Below are 20,355 nucleotides of genomic sequence, written 5' to 3'. Positions count from 1 at the left end.
GTATATCTTGTGCCAGTGTGCGTGTGTGTGTATGTATGTATGTGCACCCGGATAATCACAGTGATGATCAGCACTACTCTTTTTACCCTTTTTAGCAATAGGAAGCACACACCCTGGGTACTGTCGGTCATCACTATGATTATCTAGTCACACACACACGCATTCACAGACACACACTCACTCTAAAAAAAAAAGTCAGAGAACAAATGGCTGGCACTTGTGTTTGAGGTGGTCGAAAACAACGAGCAAATTAAAAGCGATTGTGATTTCATATGGCAGTGCCAGTCAGGAGGCCTCCAAGGAGAGCTGGAGACAGAGCTGCGATGCACGCTGGGTCGCGGGTATGTGGAGCCTCTCCTTTGGCCCCAGTCTGCCTGACAGCTCCAGTACTGTGCTCTTGCAGTTTGTCGCTGGCTGTGCACAAGGTCAGTGCTCTGCACTGCAAGTAACCATGACGGCTTTATAACAAACTGAGTCAACAATGTGAATTGTTGATTTGACACAAAACTGTCTAACTTCTCTTGTCTCAGATATGCTCTCTCATAAAATTATATCCTGAGCATCCAAGCGTTCAGAACATGTTGTGTATTTGGAGCAAGCATGCGAGGTTTGTGTGCAAAAACAAATATCTCAGCTTTCATTGTAATGGGGCACACAGTTCCGACCTCGAGACCTAAAGATGTGCTGGCATAGCGATTCTCAGTCAGACTTGATGTGCTTTCCAGACACATATTCTCATTCCTTTCCATAGCTCTCCACCTCTCCCCACTCTTATTGCCATAGCAACTAAACCCAGAAGGAGAGAGAGTGAGGGACAGCCGCACAAAAGATTAGCCATCAGCAAGAAATCAACCTACACATGTGGGCGCACGCACTCAGTCTTGTTTTACATAGCAATACACTCGTGAACATATACCTGTCTGTGACACACACACACGCTTGCACGTGCACACACACACAAAGCACAATGATTACTGTAGATTTGCATCAATATTCATACAGTGACAACCCAGCAAATGTTTCCCTGGCTTATGTTTATTAGTAAGACAATGCCAGAGGCACAAAGGATGCTTCTGAAAAGCTTATTCTGAATTCAAGAAAACCATCTGCAGCTGTCAGCTTTTGTCGCTTTTCGATCAGATCCTGCATTTTGAGCAAGAGCTCTCCATATGGCTGTTAAGAGGGCATCTTATGAATACACAAAATCCATTTAAGTGTTTGAGGGCGACCCGAGGCACAGTTCCACCTGTGCCAAATCCATCAGGTGGACAGTTTTCCTATAGGTTAACGAAACTGAATAATTAACATTAAGTAAAGCAATAGAAAATGTGCAAGTGTTGAGTATACTGCCAAATATATATAATACTGTGAACTATTAGCTAGTGTAATTAGATTGTTACGGCAAAAGCAAATCTTTAAAGTCACACTCAGACACTCAAATGTTTCTAAATTTGGCATTTATAAAGTAACAGCTACAGTAGTCTTAGTTTGGCTGCTACAATGTGAATTTTGCACATAAATAAAAACTTATTCTAAAGATTTGGGGGGTTATTAAATACACATTAGGATGTTTTTACATTTTTTAAAATTGTTTTTCTCTTGAGTCCACCAATGTGGCTTTAATCCTTACGTATTGGCTGCAGGCTATGAACAGAAAGCTGTGTCTATAGTAACAATCAGTGGTGCCTGACTGACAATCAGAGTGTTGCAGGCCGATAAGAAGGAAACAGGTCAATTTTTGGTTTGCTGTCTTCTCCAGTCCAGTGTAGAAGGCAGAAACACGGGGGAAAGCTTATTTAACAATGCAAAAACTTTATGGAAGTATTTGCTTGTATCTTTTGCTTTTCTTAGCTGTGGATTCCCAGTAAAAACATACAAGTTTGTTTATTAGTTTGAAAAGAACTCTATTTTGCCCAGAATTCATTGGGATTTACAAATGCTTAAAGGGACAGTTCACCTCCAAATTATTTTTGCTTATATTTTCTACATTCTGTAGAATTATTCATGCATCTAGGTTGTTTTGATGTAAACTTGTTTTGACATAACTGCCTCCTGTCAGCTATATTGGAACTAAATCAAAGTGACAAATAATTATTTGGAAAAAATCAGCAGCAATTCAGCACAAAAAATGCACCAACCCTGCTGTGAGCACTTTCATATAGAGACTGCAAAGTGTGCAGGTAGCTAGCATCACAACAGCAATAATCATATCTTGTCCCATTGTGCCTAACACAATCCTCTTTGCAGATGTGCTTCTTTGTGCAGAGTGACATGGCCCAGGTATGATTCAGTAGATGGATAATAGCTGCCATTAGAGTGCTCAAAACAATGTTCGTGCATTTTTTTTTATTGACTAAGCAGGTCAGCTTTTTAAACGTATGAAAACATAATTTCCATTATCAAATCAAATCAAATCAAATCAAATCACTTTTATTGTCACATCACATGTGCAGGCACACTGGCACAGCACATGCGAGTGAAATTCTTGTGTGCGAGCCCCACAAGCAACAGAGATGTGCAAACACAACAACACAAACGAGCAAAATACAAGAATGGCCAACCTGAAACTAATAAATATATGTACAATATATAATAGTGTATGCATTTCTGGATGTGTATACTAAATATTTTCCTACGTGTGTGTGTGTGTGTGTGTGTGTGTGTGTGTGTGTGTGTGTGTGTGTGTGTGTGTGTGTGTGTGTATACACATTTTTACAAATTAAATAGTAAAAAATAAATAAATAAATTATACTGTACAGATGACAGACATCGCTACAATCAACACTTCTATAACTGGTCAACTGACGCCAAAACGGGCAAAAGAAAACATTTAAATTAAATTTTGGTGTGAACTGTCCCTTTAAGATACCCCAGAGACTCTTGTGCAACTGATAAACCATGAACTCGCAGAACTATCCTCTAGTGAGGCGCAGAGACAAACATGATGGCAAATTTAGGTTAGAAGTGAACCAAACAATAATGCTCTATAAGCTGATCACAGGCTGCGAGGAACTACAGTCCCAACAGTAAATTTGATTAAACACAAGGTAAGTAAGATGCTCAGCTCCTGTGTTGCCTTGCCTTGTGCACTGTTTTGGAAAGTTTCTCACTGAGGCCTCTGTGAAGTATTCTCTGGAGAGAACTGCAGAACAGAGCAGCCAAAATCTCTCCACTCTGACAGCCAGAGGGGACACGACAGCAATCATTGCAGTCAACCTGTCGCTAAGACTTACAGCAAGCATGTTCCAATCTCGCCAAATGAAAAGAGTCAAAAGTTGAAACTTTTTTCACACCACTCACAAGTCTTTATACTGCGGCTGCTGTTTTGAAAAAAAGAAGGAGTAAAACTCCATGAAAGCAAGAGCTGAGTATTAGAAAAGCAAGAGCAAACATTATAGCCCCCCCCCCCCCCCCCAAAAGGAGGCAGGTATAAAAAGAGCCATATGGACTGAAAGTGGGGGTAGAATCACGGGGGGGAAGTCGCTCCTCTCCCCCTCTGCACTGTTGGAGAATTCTTTCTAAACAAGGTATGGAATGCACTCCTGTGTTTCATAATTTGTTCCCTCATTCTTCTCCTCTGCACATTTACAAACAGAGTCCTAAGGAAGAGAAAAAAGGGAAGGAAAGACTGTGGGAGCCTTGCAAATATGTCAGGGCAAGGCAGTTTAGTAGAGCAAAAAGGAAATGACAATGAACTGTGAAAGAAAGGGACGTGGTAAAAATACATTAACCATATATAAATGTGTGTTTGTTTTAAAGGAGAAAGGGCATAGATAATAAAATAATTAATAAAGAGCGGGAGTTGAAGGAGAGGAGAGAAATGAAGAAGAGAAGCAGGAGGAGGGAGAAAATGAGAACGTCCCAGGAGTGATCTTAAAGCTCCACTTGGTCTTCATATTCCAAGCCAGCAGATCACGCAACATTCAGCCCAAATTCAGGCTGGCTGATTTCTTCATCCAGCTGGGGAGCTTCGCTTTTGCAACAGAGAAACAATATGGTGGAGATCGGCTGGGAAGGAGGCTGGGGGTTTGGTGGGAGGGCAAGAAGAGATGACGAGGTGGAGGGTGGGCTGGGGTGCAAAGTTTAAAAATATCTCAGAGTGCTGAACACAGAGCTGAGCCACGGCAGTCTAGCATACCTTCAATTTCAGCTATTTTTGTTGCTTTTTCCATAATGTCTGAAGTCTGCCTTATAAGCTGATGACAACTAAGTTTCTCTAGCTGAGACATAAAAAGACACACTGGTCCCCCCGCCCCCCCGCATTTGCCAGCAGTGCTGCTTTCTGTCAAAAGCACTCTCAACTTGTTATCAAAATGTATTCGTACATCGCGGGGTCCCAGGTTCGCTGCGGGGATCAAGTTCTTGTCTGACGGCGGCCAAACTGATGAAATGTGCAAGCGCGTGTTCTTGAGCAAGACACTGAACCCAACCACCTCGAGGTCTGCAGCACATCGTGCACTCTGACTAATCTGTGAAGGGACAAAAATAAATGTTCGGTGATTTATTCTATTTTACGAGCTGCGTGTTGATGCCGAACATTGTGGAGCAGCTAAATTTTAATCGCTGCCTGTCACGTGAGATTATTGTGAGTTTTTGCTTCTTATTTTCTCGATGGCTTGAATGCGCAGCAACTGTTTACTACGGCTGAATGCAGAACCGTGGCAGCGATACAGATGATGCAAGTTGCCCCAAAGGCCTTTGATGCTAATCATTTTTTCAATTTGAAGCTAATTTAAACTTACATATATATCAGTGTATGTTTTGGGGTGTTTTTTTGTTTTTTTAATGGTTGTCTTTGGTTTCGTTCGCCCTGTCTTTGCCGTTCAACCATGTAAATATATGTGTGTGTCTGTGTGTGTGAGCGTATGTGTCATTGCTGTGGGGGATTCTTGTCCTAACACACTGCATGCATGAGTCAACACCAGCCCCCAACACTCACAAATAGACACGCTCTCAGATGCAAAGGGAACACATATAGATGCATATGCAAGACAACGCCGACCCTTTTCCTTCTTTGGAGGATCATTAAAGAAAAGGAACACAAAGAGATAAGTGACAGCAGCAGAAAGACAAACATACTTATGGAGACACAGACAGATCCATAGATGGAAACAGTTTTATTATTGCTGTTGTTGTTGCCCTACCCTGACTGCTGCCATGTGACCTTAACCCTCTCACACACAGGTAAAGCTGCTTGTTGCCTCAGTTGTGGAACACAGCAGGTGAGGAATATGTTAATGAAAAAGAAACCATCCATCCATCCATCTTCTTCCGCTTTATCCGAGGCCGGGTCGCTGGGGCAGCAGCCTAAGCAGAGAGGCCCAGACCTCCCTCTCCCCAGCCACCTCCTCCAGCTTATCCGGGGGAACACCAAGGCGTTCCCAGGCCAGCCGAGAGATATAATCTCTCCAGCGTGCCCTGGGTCTGCCCCGGGGCCTCCTCCCGGTGGGACATGCCCGGAACACCTCACCCAGGAGGCGCCCAGGAGGCATCCTTGTCAGATGCCCGAACCACCTCAGCTGGCTCCTTTCGATGTGGAGCAGCAGCTGCTCTACTCTGAGCCCCTCCCGGATGGCCGAACTTCTCACCCTATCTCTAAGGGAGAGGCCAGCCACCCTTCAGAGGAAGCTCATATGCCGCTTGTATCCACGATCTCGTTCTTTCGGTCACTACCCACAGCTCGTGGCCATAGGTGAGGGTAGGGACGTAGATCGACCGGTAAATTGAGAGCTTCGCTTTTACACTCAGCTCCCTCTTCACCACGACGGACCGGTGCAGCGTCCACATTACTGCAGCTGCAGCCCCAATCCGTCTGTCGATCTCCGGCTCCCTTCTCCCATCACTCGCAAACAAGACTCCGAGATACTTGAACTCCTCCACTTGGAGCAGGAACTCATCCCCGACCCGGAGTGGGAACCGGGAACGAGTCCGGGAACAATGCGGAAAAAGAAACCACTGAATAACTGAGATATATAAATGTGTATAAAAAGTACTCTTTCCCATATGGTCTGCCTATTACAGTATCTGCCTTTAAGTGTGATCTTAACTCTGCTCCATCCTTATCTTTGTTTGGTTACTGTCTGACAGTCTGCACGTATGTGTGCTAGATTTACTTGAGGGTGCATCCCAAATAGCATTAGATGTGTGGGAGGCTGTGCCACAGAAAAGATAAGACGTGTTAGCTCAAATTGCATGGGTGTAATTCCTAACATTATCAGTGTGTGTGTGTGTGTGTGTGTGTGTGTGTGTGTGTGTGTGTGTGTGTGTGTGTGTGTGTGTGTGTGTGTGTGTGTGTGAGGAGAACATTGATGGTTCCATCATCAGTAGTCTTTACAGCATGTGAACTCCTTCCTCTGATTGCAAGATTTGAAAGTTCGCTCAAAAAGGCGTGAACAGACGTTTGCAGTCAGGGCCTTGTCAGTGCTTGTCCACTTGTCCATTCCACCTCTCCTTTACATATTACAAAATATTTCCCCAAACTCTCTGTTCAGATAAATCATTTGATAAATAATTAGGTTACCTGCTTTTATGCCGTCTGGGCTGTGAATTCAGCTCACCGTGGACAATATAAGACAAAGCATACCATCTGTTTTCAAATGGTTTGTCAACAGTCTTTGCTGGGAAGCAGGCCCCACTAATGGCCCTCTGGAAGCCAATCTGCTAATGCGCTGTGCAGACTACCGCTGGTATCAGAGCTAAAATGATACATGCCTTTCTCTTTCATTAAACCCATCTCCCCACCTGTCCATCTTCCTGCCCTCTCCATCTCGATGAGTAGTGCCCAGATCAATAATCCCAGCTCTTCTGTCAGACATTTCCTCCAACTCTTCCTACCTTCTAGTGCTCGTCGGTATTGCGATAAACACAAATCCACACACAGTGCAAATAACACCCATTCACACATTCCTAACTTAATAAGGACTCCGCTGCCCCTGCACTCGTGTCACTGGATATTGATTAAGATGTGAAAAAAGTCCGGCAGGGTAGCCAGCATGATGCCACATTGATTCAGCTGCAGTCTCTTTCTGCATATAAGCAAACGGGTCAGATTCAGAATTAAAGACTGTCCCGTGCGACTCATTTAGTCTGTGAGCAGCTGAACTTATTTTAGCTTACCCATTGAAAAGTCAAGTGTGAGTATGCTGGTCTAAGCGATAGGCATCCACTAGGAACACATATGGTGTGACATAATAGCATAGTGCATGTGATCACCCGGCCTGCAAGTAAGTGCCATTACGCCTAAGTAGGGGAATGAATCACACCGCACATGATAGTTTCCTCTTAAGTCAGTCATCAGGCTTTTTTTTTTTATTTGGAATCAATGAATGATGGAAATGCATCGTAAACAGTTGTGTCCAAGACAATAGAGCAAAGACGGCCTGTCATGATTTTAAAAAATGACAACAAAGAGGAAATTCTTTTGTTGCTATTGATATCAGAGTTAGGGATGTGGGAGCTAATAGTAAGCTGCCGCTCTGATTATCTCAGCTAAGACAGTGCAGGCACCACTTTGGGCCTTTTTTGAAAAAATGTATGCTTTAGACAAATAGATGGTAATTGATACAGTTACGTGCCTCACCTGAAACAACAATGTCTTGGGAGAAGAACGGAAAAAAGTCTGCATTATTCAGTATTTGTCTTGTAGACGCCACAGTAAAAACAATGGGAAAGTCAGATATGTGATATCTCACAAAAGTATGAGATACAATTATAAAGAAAGGAAAGAATTGAATAATATCAGGTTTTTTATAGACAGAGAGAGAAACAGTTTTTCAATAATATAAAAGTCTACAACTGACCCTGGACCCCCATGTTTTAATCAGAGAAACTGCTGTGCAGATTAATGGAGAGAGCAGTACAGTATGTGAGCACAAAAGGCAGCCGCAACATGAAAAATGTGCTTTCTTCTATGAGGAGGTTTTATAGAGCACACATGGCTTTTACAGACAGGATAGAGTGCTCATATTTCTCTTGTTCAGCTTGCAAAATAGAAATTTAAAATCTCATCTTTTCATAGTGGACCAAAGTACCCCCCCCCCCCCCCCCCCCCCCGCCATCCCTGCCAATACACTAAAAAATATATAAAATAAAATATATATTTAAGGAAATCCTGACTGTTGGGATAATGTTCTTGCTATAGGCTTATTGAGAGTTCTTTTAATAGCCTGAAATGTTTCATTCCTCCAGTCCCCCACATGTTTATATATTTTGATCTAAGTGTGTGTGTATTTGCTATGATAACATGGTAGAGATGCAGAAGGGAGCTGCAGGCGATGGAAAAGGAGAATATCTATTACATAAGAGATTAAACTGAAGGAATCTAAGGTATGCATTCAACAATGCTTGCCAGCAATATGAAAATCTACTTTATGAAAGCCCCCCTGCTAAGTACTGAACTTCAAAGGGTATGTCCACTGTTTACAACTTTGATGTACGCTTGTAAAAGGGAACAAACGCACAGCGTGCCACCACAGCATAAAATCGTACACTGCTATTAGACACCGCTGTTGTTTTAACTTTGCCTTGGAGCCACAGTGGCAGAGGTCATGCATGTGTACAAGATGGCAAAACGAACAGAGAAGAAAGACCAAAAGAGGTAGGAACATTAAGACGATTTTTTTTCCTGCTCTAAGCTCAAGGTTACACCGAGTCCTGAGTTTTGTATAAACTACAAACAACCACGGCTGCCTATGGACGACTGTGCCTGCTCATCTGACTTTGTTGTTATTACATATCATGCCACCTGCTGCTTTAACTCAACACTACTCTGGTGGACCGCTGCTATTTATGTTGCACGTCATTACTGCAAACGGAGGGGAAGACAGTGACAGGGGTGCTGCTGGGGATTGTTGTCGTTTTCTTCTGCTCCCCACTGTTTTGGGTCGAGGAATGTTTCAGCGTAGCACAGCCACCCCAACCCCCGACCCCCCGCGCGATTCATTCATCCACGTGCTGCACATAACTGAGTGACATGAACTCGTCATGATGAGGACAGTCACCTTCCAAATCACATGCAGGCTCTTTCCCTCTTCTCTATCCTTACTGGAAGAATGCATGATCCATGTCCTCCTTCCGGTTCCTCACTGTGCTGTGCTCTGTAGAACTTTTTTCACTTGCTCTGAAGTCTGTGCGTGCATGTGTGCGTGCATGCGTGTGTGTGTGTGTGTGTGTGTGTGTGTGTGTGTGTGTGTGTGTGTGTGTGTGTGTGTACATCTGTTGCTTTAGCTGGAGGTGTAGGGATCAGGGCAGGGGGCCAAGGCTTACATTTAAACTGTTCACATATGCTCGCAGAAAAGAGAGAAGAGATAAGAGAGACATGGGTGGACATCTCAGATAATGTATTGGAGAAGGAGATTAGGAGCAGTGGAATGATCAAGAGAAACTGCACACACACACACTCACACACACGCAAACGTGCACATACACAACAAACAGGATCACAAAAGCAGTTTTTAAAGCACAATTCCAACCTCAAAGCCAGGAAAATCAGATAATCAGATATTAAAGATCAAATTTCTTTAGGCGTTCTGTGTGTATGTGCATTTGTGTGTGACACTGACCTCTGACTCGTGCATAGCAGCAGCCACACTTGGCCAGGACTTTACGGAACAAGTGTTGGCAGCCACAGCCTCTGTGGTGGCGATGGTGATGGTGGCCCCCTTTCATGCTGTTGAACCATGAGCTGAGGTGGGCATGGCCCGGGCACTCTTTCTCTCTCTCTAGCTCTCTTTCTATCTCTCTATCTATCTCTCTCCCCTTTCCTTCTCTTTTCTTGGTCTCTCTTCGTCACCCTCACACAAGTAGAGGTTTACTCCTCAAAAAGTGTAAATCCCCCAAAAAGGTGTCAGTTGATCCTCCTCTTCAGCTGACTGTACGCAGAGTTAAAACCCATATCCAAGAAACCAAGTGTAAGAGTCCCCAAAAGCAATAAGCCAAGAAGAAATCCGCACTCACAGGGCTTTGCATCTGATGATAAGCAGTGAGAGAAACATTCCAGCAAGCTTATCGTTACGCTGAACGTGTTCCTTCTGTCTCTGTCTCTTTTTTCCCACTGCTTTCTTTTTGGTGCTGAGCTCTCGCCTCTGTGAACTGCCTGGTCAAATGACACACTGGGAGACTGCTTCAGAGAGAGGGGGGGAGAGAGAGCGATTGCAAGGGAAAGGGAACGAGAGAGAGTAAGGGGAGGGGTGAGAAGGGTGGAGTCTGTAGCTCTAGTTGCTGGCTATTCCAGGATAGCTTTCCCACTCCCATAGTTTTCTCTCTTCCCCCCTCTCAGCTGTTTTTTTCCTCTGCTCCCTTCTGTTTCCTCTCTCGTCTGCTGCCCCCCATCTTGTCTGTTATCCTCTTTTCTACATGGTTGAGTCTCATTTTAGCGTAAGTAATGCTTAAAGGGGCTCTCACATAGCCAACTCCGAGATCAGATGAAATGACACGCTCTCTTGTGTCTGCTCGGAGCTGGCTGTTGAAATAGTAACACCCAGGTCTGCAGTGATACACGGTGCTATTTACAGCAGAATGGCCATGTTATGCTGAAGGTGTCATGCATTGTCCAGCCAGTATCAGACTCTTTCTGACAGTTTAGGAATGTTTCTTCGTGGGCTTGTGGCTCAGAGTGGGCTTTTCTGGCTGGGACAGCTCCAATATTGACTTCTGCGCTCATTTATGATCACAGAGCTCGCAAAGTGTGTTTCCATGGAGGGAACAGGCGGTCTCATATTTCACAATGTTGGCATTCTTGATGTGTGTGCGTGCGTGTGTGTGTGTACCATCAATCATTTGGGCTGATAATTTCCTGTTCTGAAGTACACAGTGGGACAGTCTAACCAAAGAAGCTCGTGGAATAAAGCAGTTTTGTATCAGTGACAAAGTTGCCCCCCGTAAGGGAATTGGGCTTTGCACTGTAATATAGTTACACCATGTTATCACCATATAGTGTAACTTCATCTTGTGATAAACACCCACTTTGTGAGGTATACCTGTTCAACCTCAAATATCTAATCAGCCAATCAAATGGCAGCAGCTCAGTGTATTTAGGCATGTAGACGTGATCAAGATAACATCCTGAGGTTCAAACTTAGTATCAGAAATACTTAGACAGGCTGGTCTGAGTATTTCTGAAACTGCTGATCTGCTGGGATGTTTGTTTATAACCATCTCGAGTGTTTAAAGCCCAAAAAAGAAAAAATGCGCAGTGAGCAGCAGCTCTCTGGGTCATAATGCTGTTTTGAAGCCAGAGGTCAGAGGAGAACGGCCAGACTGCTTCAAGCTAATAGAAAGGCAACAGTAAATACAGAAGAGCAGCAGAGGACCACACAGAGGGCCAGCCCTGACAGCCAAGAGCACAAAGCTGAGGCTACAATTCACACTGGCTTTCCAAAATTGCACAACAGGAGATTGGAAAACTGGTATCTGGCCTGATGAGTCTCAAATTTTCCTGCAACATTCAGATGGCAGGAGACAAAATCTGGCATGCACAACATGAAAGCATTGCTCTGGATACTGCTTTGTATCAATGGTTCAGGCTACTGCGAGTGGTGGGGAATGGGGTTTTGTCATACTTTGTTCCCCTTAGTACCAACTGAGCATTATTTAGAAGCCACAGCCTACATGGATATTGCTGATGATCATGACCATGACCATGGCTGCATCTAGCAGGATAGCGTGTCACGTCACAAAGCTCAGATCATCTCAAACTGGTTTCTGGATGGATACAGTGTTTTACATTATGAATGTGCAACTGACAAATCAGAAGAATGCTAACATGTTTTCAGCACCTTTTGAATCTATGATATGAAGAATTAAGGCAATTTTGAAGAAAAAAGTGAGTCCAACCTAGTACGAGACCTACAACTTAGACCTAATAAAGTGGCAAATGAGTATATTTAGACATAATCACCAAAGCGATCAACTAGGATAATAAAATATGCTCTTCAAAGTACACCGATCAAACTAATACATGCATTTACAAAACCTGATGAGTGACATTTTTAGAATTTTTAGTTTCACTCAGAGGTGCTTTTACCCAAAAATCTTCAGCAGCAGCTGCAATCTTTGACCAACATCTTTTTGCGAGCAAATGTGTCTTTGGGTAAATGTGTCTGTGACTAAATCGGATCGAGCATGGAGCACATTTGGGCATTTGTGTGTAGCATTAGCTGTGAGTGTGCATATTCAAAGGAGGAACACTGTAGAATTGTTTCCCTTTCTTTCTAAGTCAATCTGATCAACCTGAAAGCTACACAGGGCAATTCTTAACAAAGCGCTGTACACAAAGCATGCAATATTTAGATGTGTACTTTACATCAAAGCACATTAAAGTCAATTAACATCTGGATTATGGCTCATTCTCCATGCATGTGAAAGCAGAGGCTGTTGAAATGTCAGTAAGTAAAGCAAATGCATCCAACTCGAGATATAACTAGCGCGGGAAGGAAAATAAAACTTGTTTCAAGACATGCCACATATTTTGAGGCACAATTACTATTTGATCAACAAACAGTCTTTCTCAGGCCTGAAGCTGCTAAGCTTATGACTCAGCGTGCGAGCCCATCTCAATTTTCCTGGGCACATCCTTTCACAGGCTACAGTCCAACTGTGTGGAAATCACCACCTGATTACTGCAACAAAGACAGGCAGCATCACAGCACCCACTCAGGTTCCTCTACGGGGCATCAATGGAAACAAGAGAAGGCTGAGTATCAGCTGGCACTGAACCACCATGCAGGCACACACAAGCGCACGCATCACTGAGGTGCACCGTCAGGCACTTCAACAGCTGGCAGAACTGTGTCTCCATCATCTTTCTGTCCAGTGGCAGGGTGGTGGCACACTCCTGTCAGGATGTTTCTGTCAGGGTAAACAGAGAAGCCTGGCTGCCTCACCCATTAGCCATACAAACAGAGTACTTCAAACCAGTGCATTGACTATGCAGCATTTCAGCACTCTGTACATGAAGAGGGATCTAAAGCAGATAGAAAATACAATTCTGGACTGGAGACAGACTTATGCATTATCAATTCCCAGGCTCAGGCAGCACAGTGGTTCACCACATATCTGTAAAGATACACACAGGTCACAGCTTTCCTTTCTCTCTCCCCATCACAGCCTCCATCGCTCTCTCAGTTTCTTTGCTTATAATGGATGTTTTAAGCAACTGTGATTGAAAGGGCAATTCGCTAGAGGATTCTTGAAAGGCACTGCTGAACGTCTCCATTTGTCTGATGCTGATATGGCTGCCAAACACCGTGTGAGCGAAGGAGCACAACTCAAAATGGGCTGAGAAACAGTTGATTTGACAGCAACAGAAACAAGATAAAACAAAGACGGCAAAGAAAGACGACAGCAAACTGTGTTACAAACTGAACAAATACTGCCTGCACTACCAATTAACAAAAAAACAGCTATAGAGCAAAGAAGAAACCGCTCTGGAGACACATTCAAAATTAATGAATATGAGAGAATCTTTTAATATGCTCTTAAGCTAGAAGCTGCCAGATTATGATCCTACAAGTCCCACAGCGGGGGGGAGGGGGTGCTTTTGTACTTGTTGCGTAAGGTTGATTGCAGGCGTTCTTTTAGTGGTGCCGCTTCAAAGCACGACAAATAGGAAAAAATGTTTTCATTTACAGTATTATAACAAATCTTTGGACTATTATTAGACACTCAATGACCAGATCTGACATGTACTTGGCATACTGAGTGCTATGTTTCGTTTTGGTCTTTAACTAACATCTATTTCTGTGCATCAGCCCTGACATTTAACACTGGCAGTGTCCTTCGTGCAGACCAGCAGACAATGCACAAAGCTTTGAACGTTAACAGAAATATGGAAAAAATGTTCCTCCCTCGGCTTGAAGGGAGGAGAGGGGGGATGTGAGGTGAGGCATGCATTAACACACATTCATCTCTCTCCTTTTATCTCTCCTCTCTGCTCACTCACTTCTTTCTCCTACTCCCCACATACAGACACACAAACACACACAGAAGACTCCTCTGCTTGTTCAGATTCAGAGACGTGTAAGAATGAATGAAATCTATACATTTACATTCACGCTGGACTGGACTCGTTTGCAGATAAGCACACTAGCAAATAGATGGGTATGACATTTTTATGTAGAGCCAGGCAGCCAAGCAGGGAAGAGAGTATTATGTTTCCACTGAAAGAGAGAGTGAGCCGCATTTCAGAGTGTGTGCTCAAAGTGGAATATCAAGTGTGATTTATGAATGTGTTGTAAATCAGCTCATACACAACATTTCCTGCTCATTTCATGTGCCACTCTTGGGATGCATATATTGCAAACACTGTACGCCCTGCTGAGGTAAAAACCTTCATAATGTGTGGCAATAAATTACAGAAATAACAGCAAAATACAGAAAATTCATGTGATATAAACATACATGCTAATAGATACAGCAAGTCTCAGTTCAGCAGATACGCAGTTGCTTATTCACAATGTGTCCCCCAACCCCCCACTGACATTAGTCTTTCTTCACCCCATCACTCTGCTAAAATCCTGCCAAAATATGCTCACTGCATTTCACTTTTATACCAATTTTTCCTTCCCCTTTCTCCTTTACTTCCTCTCTATTTTTTCCTCCCTATTCCTAAGCTCTCGCTATTTCTGAGTGCTAATTAAGGGAAACTGGCATTTTGGACAAGCCACTATGAGGGGGAGGTTGTGAAGTTGTGAAGTAACTGTCCTGTTCGTAACTCATCTGCCCTGCAAAGAGATGCTGTTTTTGTCCAATTAGACTAAACTACGCACTGCTAGCATACACCGGGGAGGCAGACGGTGTGCCTCTCTCTGTCTGTACATGCATGTGTGTGTGTGCACTTCACTAGTACCACTAAGTACCTCCCATTGTTGTACCTCATCGAGCAGAGCTGCTCTCAGGCAGCAGTTCTGCACTAGGCTGCACAGACGGGAGGTCCATGTCTCACAATATTCACACACATACAGCAAAAGATCTGCCTTTACACAAACATATACTCCCTTTCCCATCCAGCTCTTATTTTTCCAGAAATCTATCCAGCTTTCAGGTTGGAGTTTTCCAGCTTCACCTGACCCACAGCATCGCTCTCTGCCTTTATCTCCTTGGAGCTGAAGTGTAAACCTTGCTCTAAAAGCAGCATGCTACCACTGAGACTGCTGGTGACTGAGTTTGGGGCTTAAGTATGATCTAAAACGCCCCCCAAAGGATAAAAAGTTAATTAAACAAATGCAAACCCAAGGGATTATCTGCTGGAAAAAAATATCAAAAGGTGCCCCTGCTACAGTAAGAGTTCAGCCTGAATGAAATACTTCTATATCCTAATATTAAAATATAAATATTTAAATATATCCACCTTATGCACTTATTCAGTTCGGGGTCACTTAAAAATCACCAAAATACTGTTAAAAAAAAACTTTCTGTATGTTGCTGCTGTGTTCACATTTTTTTCCACTGCCCCCAAGTGGCCAAAACATATTTAGTTTAGCAACAGCAAGCTTAGTGAGCTGATGGATGTTGTGAATTCAAGAAATAGATGTCTCCATAATATACCTGTCAGTCACCACTATTTCACAGGAAGACAGTGCTGACAGTTCAGGTAACATCATCCCTACAAGAACTGAAACAAATACCAGAGGATTAGGTGCAAAAACAAATCACGGTAACATTTAGTCATTACATAGAACCTGGGAGAGTGTAGTATTTCTGATACAGTGTATAACAAAAGCTATTCTAGATTGCACATGAAGGTTGTATACATAAGATGTATAACTAATTGTGTTGGTGAGGTGGCTTTAGTTTGCCAATTAAACTTATATTTATTCTATTAATGAGAGATACATTGAAATTATACTACAGTATTTATGCATCTCTTCTGGGCAAAACTCTGGACTTGTTATAAATAAACAGGAATAATTATGTCATTGACTTATGTGAAGTAATGCTAATCTCTCCGATCTCTGGGCTCTATACAATACGATGCAGCTTCAGGTTGATCTCTGCCCATTTAAGGTCATTCGCACACAGTTCAGTTCCAAGGTCCTTGGGGATCAGCACTCCTTGAATGGCACACTCTCCCAGCCTCTCTCAAAACCAGATATGGACAAAACCATGGATTTCCCGCACATTTCTCCTCATAATAACTTATGGAAAAATATGAATGGTTTAATTTGAGAACCAGTGAGGTGCACTGTGCTAAACTAAGATGACTAAAAAAGAATTTCTCTCCATTCTTTTGTTTTGGTCTCTGGTTTTACACATTAGGAATTCTTATGTGTTTCATGGTTTTGCTTTTTAGCACAATTCAATTGAAAATCTTGCTCTTCCTCAACACTGATGACACATATGATGACACACAAGGTGTGTTGTGTACACGTGAGCTTTTCTTGTAGACATTTATAGGTAAAATTTAGCACTTTGTATTACTGGTTCAGTGAAGATTTGATCTTACCTCAAAAAAGGACAAAACTATAAAACCCAGAGTGCATGGACACACTTACAGCTCTCCATCAGAAATCAGTGTTTTAAATAAAGGAAATATTTGTATTATCTGGCAAGAGTAAAGATGTGAATTATACGTCTGTGAAAAAAAATCTGATTATAGTTAATCAGCCAAGTTGCAATCTTCCCTTCTGTTTCAGAGTTATGGTGTTAAATAAAGGAAAAAAATTATATTTTTAACAGAATGCTATGATATCACAGTAAAGCTGACTTTATAGAAGCCCCCTTTTCATCAGACAGACAGATGTACAGGTCAAAATCCTAACATCTAGCTCTGAAGGAGAGGTCAGGGTTAAAATAACAATGCTGTGGACACAGCCTTGTTTCAAAACAAAATTTTAAAAATGTAATTCAAACTCAAATATAGCTTTGAACTGGTGAAAAACAAACACGACGAGGTGAAATGAGGGAAAAAAGAAAGTCACTAAATTCACGGAAATGAGAAAAACAGGAATGTTTAAGAATTGTATAAAAAAGGGGGGAATCTGAATTTGTGGATGCTGGCACTGGCCTGTGATTCCTGGGAAGCCACTAGCAGGCATCTCGTTTCTAACACATAACAGATGGCCCTTATGAGCCAACGAACCATGTCTTTGAAGAAAGCAAGGGCCTATCGTCTTTCCTCTGTCCTACATTTAGAAGGTCAGAAATTATGGAAAATCTTGAGGATAAAAATCGAATTATGTAGCACCCTTTCAAGTGATAACGTTGATGAATTACCTGATTCATTTTTCTCAACTGATAAATAAAGATTGAACATTTCTGATGTTTTTAACGATAATACAAAAATGTTAAGTAAAATTTGTCTTCGAGGTTACCAAGTTTGCTAAATTGCATTTTAAGAAAATTATTAGTAATGAATGTGGCTTTGTGTCAAGGCCATAAAAAGGTAAACGCTTTGTGATTTCATGGGCTCTGTACTGCCAGCTCCAACAAAAAATAACTGACACAGACAAAAATAAATATTAGGTAAGTAGAAAGATACTGCGGTAAGACCTCAAAATAATAAAGCTGCCCCAACTTAATGAAATAAAATAAAGCAGCATTCAGTGTGATATCGAAAATCACAAAGTGAGAAAATTACATTTGTTCATTTACATGTTACAGCCGAGTATAATTATATTCACGTAAACGTAATGTTTCAAATAAGTGACAACGTGTATTGCCAAACCTTCTCTGGGCTAAGACGAAGTCTGTCTGGCGTTTTGGTTCAGATGTTTTTTCCTTGTGTTTCATTAATTTTCCATCCAATTTTCCATCTAGAGGAAAATGGGCTGCACAAAAACAATCGAGCTTGTCTGGAGCTGAAATAAACAATCTCCTTTTCGGTCATCATCATTCTACATGGCCCTGAATAATGCATTTCCTTACTTTTTCTTTTTTTTTTCGCTCCGCTATTCTGAGCCCCGACCAAAAAGAATTTCTGGCTGCATCGACTTCAATAGCATTCCCTGTCTGAGTAAGACCGTTACAGATAAGCATCGCTGACAGCTTCCTCTGGCCTCACTCACACCCCTTCTGTAAGCCATATACTGCTCTGCACAACAGTTAGTGGTCTGGCCACATGGTACACACCACCAAACCTCCAATATATACACACACACTCCCTCTAACCCAAACCCAGATCCAGCAACAAAGCTCCTTTTGTTCCATTCCACTCAAGTAAAATGGCAACGCACGCAAGCCTTTCACAGAAAAATCAAAATAAGTTCAACCAACAGTGATGGGGCAGAAGGGGAGGGCAGGCAGTGGAGCATGTTTTCTTGCCCCATCTGGAAAGTATTGCTTGTGTATATGCATGCACACAAGAAGTCTTTTTCTGTCTCACGAACTCATATATGGTACATTACAGCAAAGCAATTTAAGGTTATCAGTGCTAATAGAGGATATAGAGGGTGGAGTTTAATAAGAGCAAACCACCAACATTCAGGTGACTCCAATCTGATACCTTTCCTGAGCTTATTACTGCCTAATGACCACCATCAGATATGGCAGATGGGACCCAGGCCTGTTTTGATGGCTAACATTCAAGAACAGGGTGAACTGAGAGCAAAAACACAGGCAGTAGCTAGTGGCTCACATGAACCTTATCATAAAAAGAAAAAAAGACTGAGGAGTGCACAAGGAAGGTTTCTTAAACGTTACTTCACAGAAATCTGAGATGTTTCATAGCTGGAAGTTTGCGTTTCGGTGAGCCTCTAAGCTCTGACTGGTTTGGTGAGACCTGCAGTGTTTGGTCTAGGGTCACTCGGTGCAGCACTTTCAGGTCTTACCTGTTCTTTCTCTCTGGTCTGAATTTTCTGTAGTAGAGGCCTGCTGCTCCCAGTCCAGGCCCTCTGGCTCCCACTGACCCTGGACAGGCCCCTTTTCCTCCTCGCATGATGGGAGGTCTACCTCACCTCCTTCTGAGAGCTATACACAGAGAGATGCATTTGTCAGCAGTGGAGCCCTGCACTCAAGGAGGAAGTGACTGCAAGATTGTATAGAGTACTTATGGTCACATAACCACAGAACATTATCCCAGTGGCTGATTTTTTTCCAGTTTCCTGCATCTTTTTCATCCTTTTCTCCATTACACACTGAACAAGAATGTGATGGAAATGAGGCCCTAGTTTTGCCACAGAGCTTGGATGAGAACCGTTTCTCAGAAATAGGTTTGAAACTGTCTTTAAGTCCAGGGATGGAGGGAGATTAGATTCACTGTTATGGCTATGTCCTATATCTGCCGGAAAGGAAATAATCTGTCAAGATAAACATTTTTTAAGAGAAACAGAACTTCAAAAAGGAATTCACTGGTCACTGTGGTACCCTCCAACTTCTTTTTTCTTTTTTCTTTCTGTCAAATCAGAATTTGTCCTACAGAAGAGAGGACAGGCAGAGAAAAAAAAGAGAAAGGGGGGAGGAGAATACATTTGCAGGGCTGCAATGAGGCATTAGACCTGCATGACTTTGTTTATGGTTCGATGTTTTAATCAACACTACTGAGCTTCCTGTTCCACTGAAACATCCAAGATTCCTCCAAAGCACTGAACGGAGACTTGCAAACTTTCCATACCCCTCACTCTCTCCTCTCCCTATCCACTATATCTTGATCATTTTAGGTTGATGAAAAGGTTATAGCGACGAACAACAAAGCAACAAAAGCAACAAAAAACACAACCACAAAAACTTGGCATGTACAATGTGGATTTGTGGATATGTTGTGCTCTACGAACCCTGAAAAACACCTCCATGTGTGCGTTCAGTTTGAATTTAAGGCATTATTCTTTCATATAAACAGACAGTATATATCCAAACAGATTTCAAGTGAGCCAGCTGGGCAGCAGTCACAACTCACCCACTGTTGATTGGGCATGGCCACGGAAGTAAGCACATCAGCCATGGCTCCTAACATCTGGTCAGTGCGTCCCTGATTTTTCTGCAGAGCTTTCATTCTCCTGAACACCACACAAAAACTCTACAAGCTTGGTCTCTGATTCTGATGCAATCTTCGTGTCCCGTGTCTGTCCTGTGCTCTTGTTTTCTGCCCCTTCACTGTGCACTGTGCTGCAGTTTGGAGCTGAGCCCACCTCTTTCTACCATGACACACAGGAAACCTCATGCGCAAGAATAGATCAAGGAGGAGCAGGAGGAGGGCTCGTGTCTGTGTGGGAGCGTGCACTTGGTCAGGAGCCTCAGCACGTCCAGGACGCACAGGTGAGATGGCTGCAAGTGTCTGTGCAGCTTCCTTCTCTGATAGTCTGCACTGTTTTGTCAGGAACCTGAAAAACAGACAGATTTTTCTTCTTCTTCAGCCTCCTTCTGAGGTTTTTGTAAAGTCCACAGTCTTCTTCTTTGTGGTTCTTCTAAATCATGAGGTTTGAC

At 42.7% G+C, this 20,355-nt stretch overlaps 1 protein-coding gene across 3 annotated transcripts in view; it reads right to left on the bottom strand.

Moving 5' to 3' along the window:
* Positions 1-20,004, bottom strand: part of arhgef25a (Rho guanine nucleotide exchange factor (GEF) 25a) — a 42,282-nt gene extending 22,278 nt beyond the window's left edge. The window contains exons 1-2 of one of the 3 annotated variants that reach the window (XM_086277510.1): positions 19,829-20,004; positions 18,765-18,903 (exon numbers count right to left, since the gene is read on the bottom strand). In XM_086277510.1, coding sequence (XP_086133636.1) covers positions 18,765-18,903; positions 19,829-19,924 — 235 coding nt within the window. In that variant the 5' untranslated portion in view covers positions 19,925-20,004. Of the gene's footprint in view, positions 1-9,560; positions 10,128-18,764; positions 18,904-19,828 lie in introns of those variants that run through there. The other 2 variants (XM_086277511.1, XM_086277512.1) reach the window with 2 other exon arrangements.
* Positions 20,005-20,355: the final 351 nt, after the last annotated feature.

This window comes from Aulonocara sp. 'chitande type north' Nkhata Bay, linkage group LG20 (assembly GCF_057382095.1).
Source record: "Aulonocara sp. 'chitande type north' Nkhata Bay isolate Kocher_YH1m ecotype deep benthic linkage group LG20, A_spYH_male_GT1.1, whole genome shotgun sequence".
Taxonomy (NCBI): domain Eukaryota; kingdom Metazoa; phylum Chordata; class Actinopteri; order Cichliformes; family Cichlidae; genus Aulonocara; species Aulonocara sp. 'chitande type north' Nkhata Bay.
Note: the sequence above shows the minus strand (reverse complement) of the source record. Positions and strands in the feature narration are given on the sequence as shown.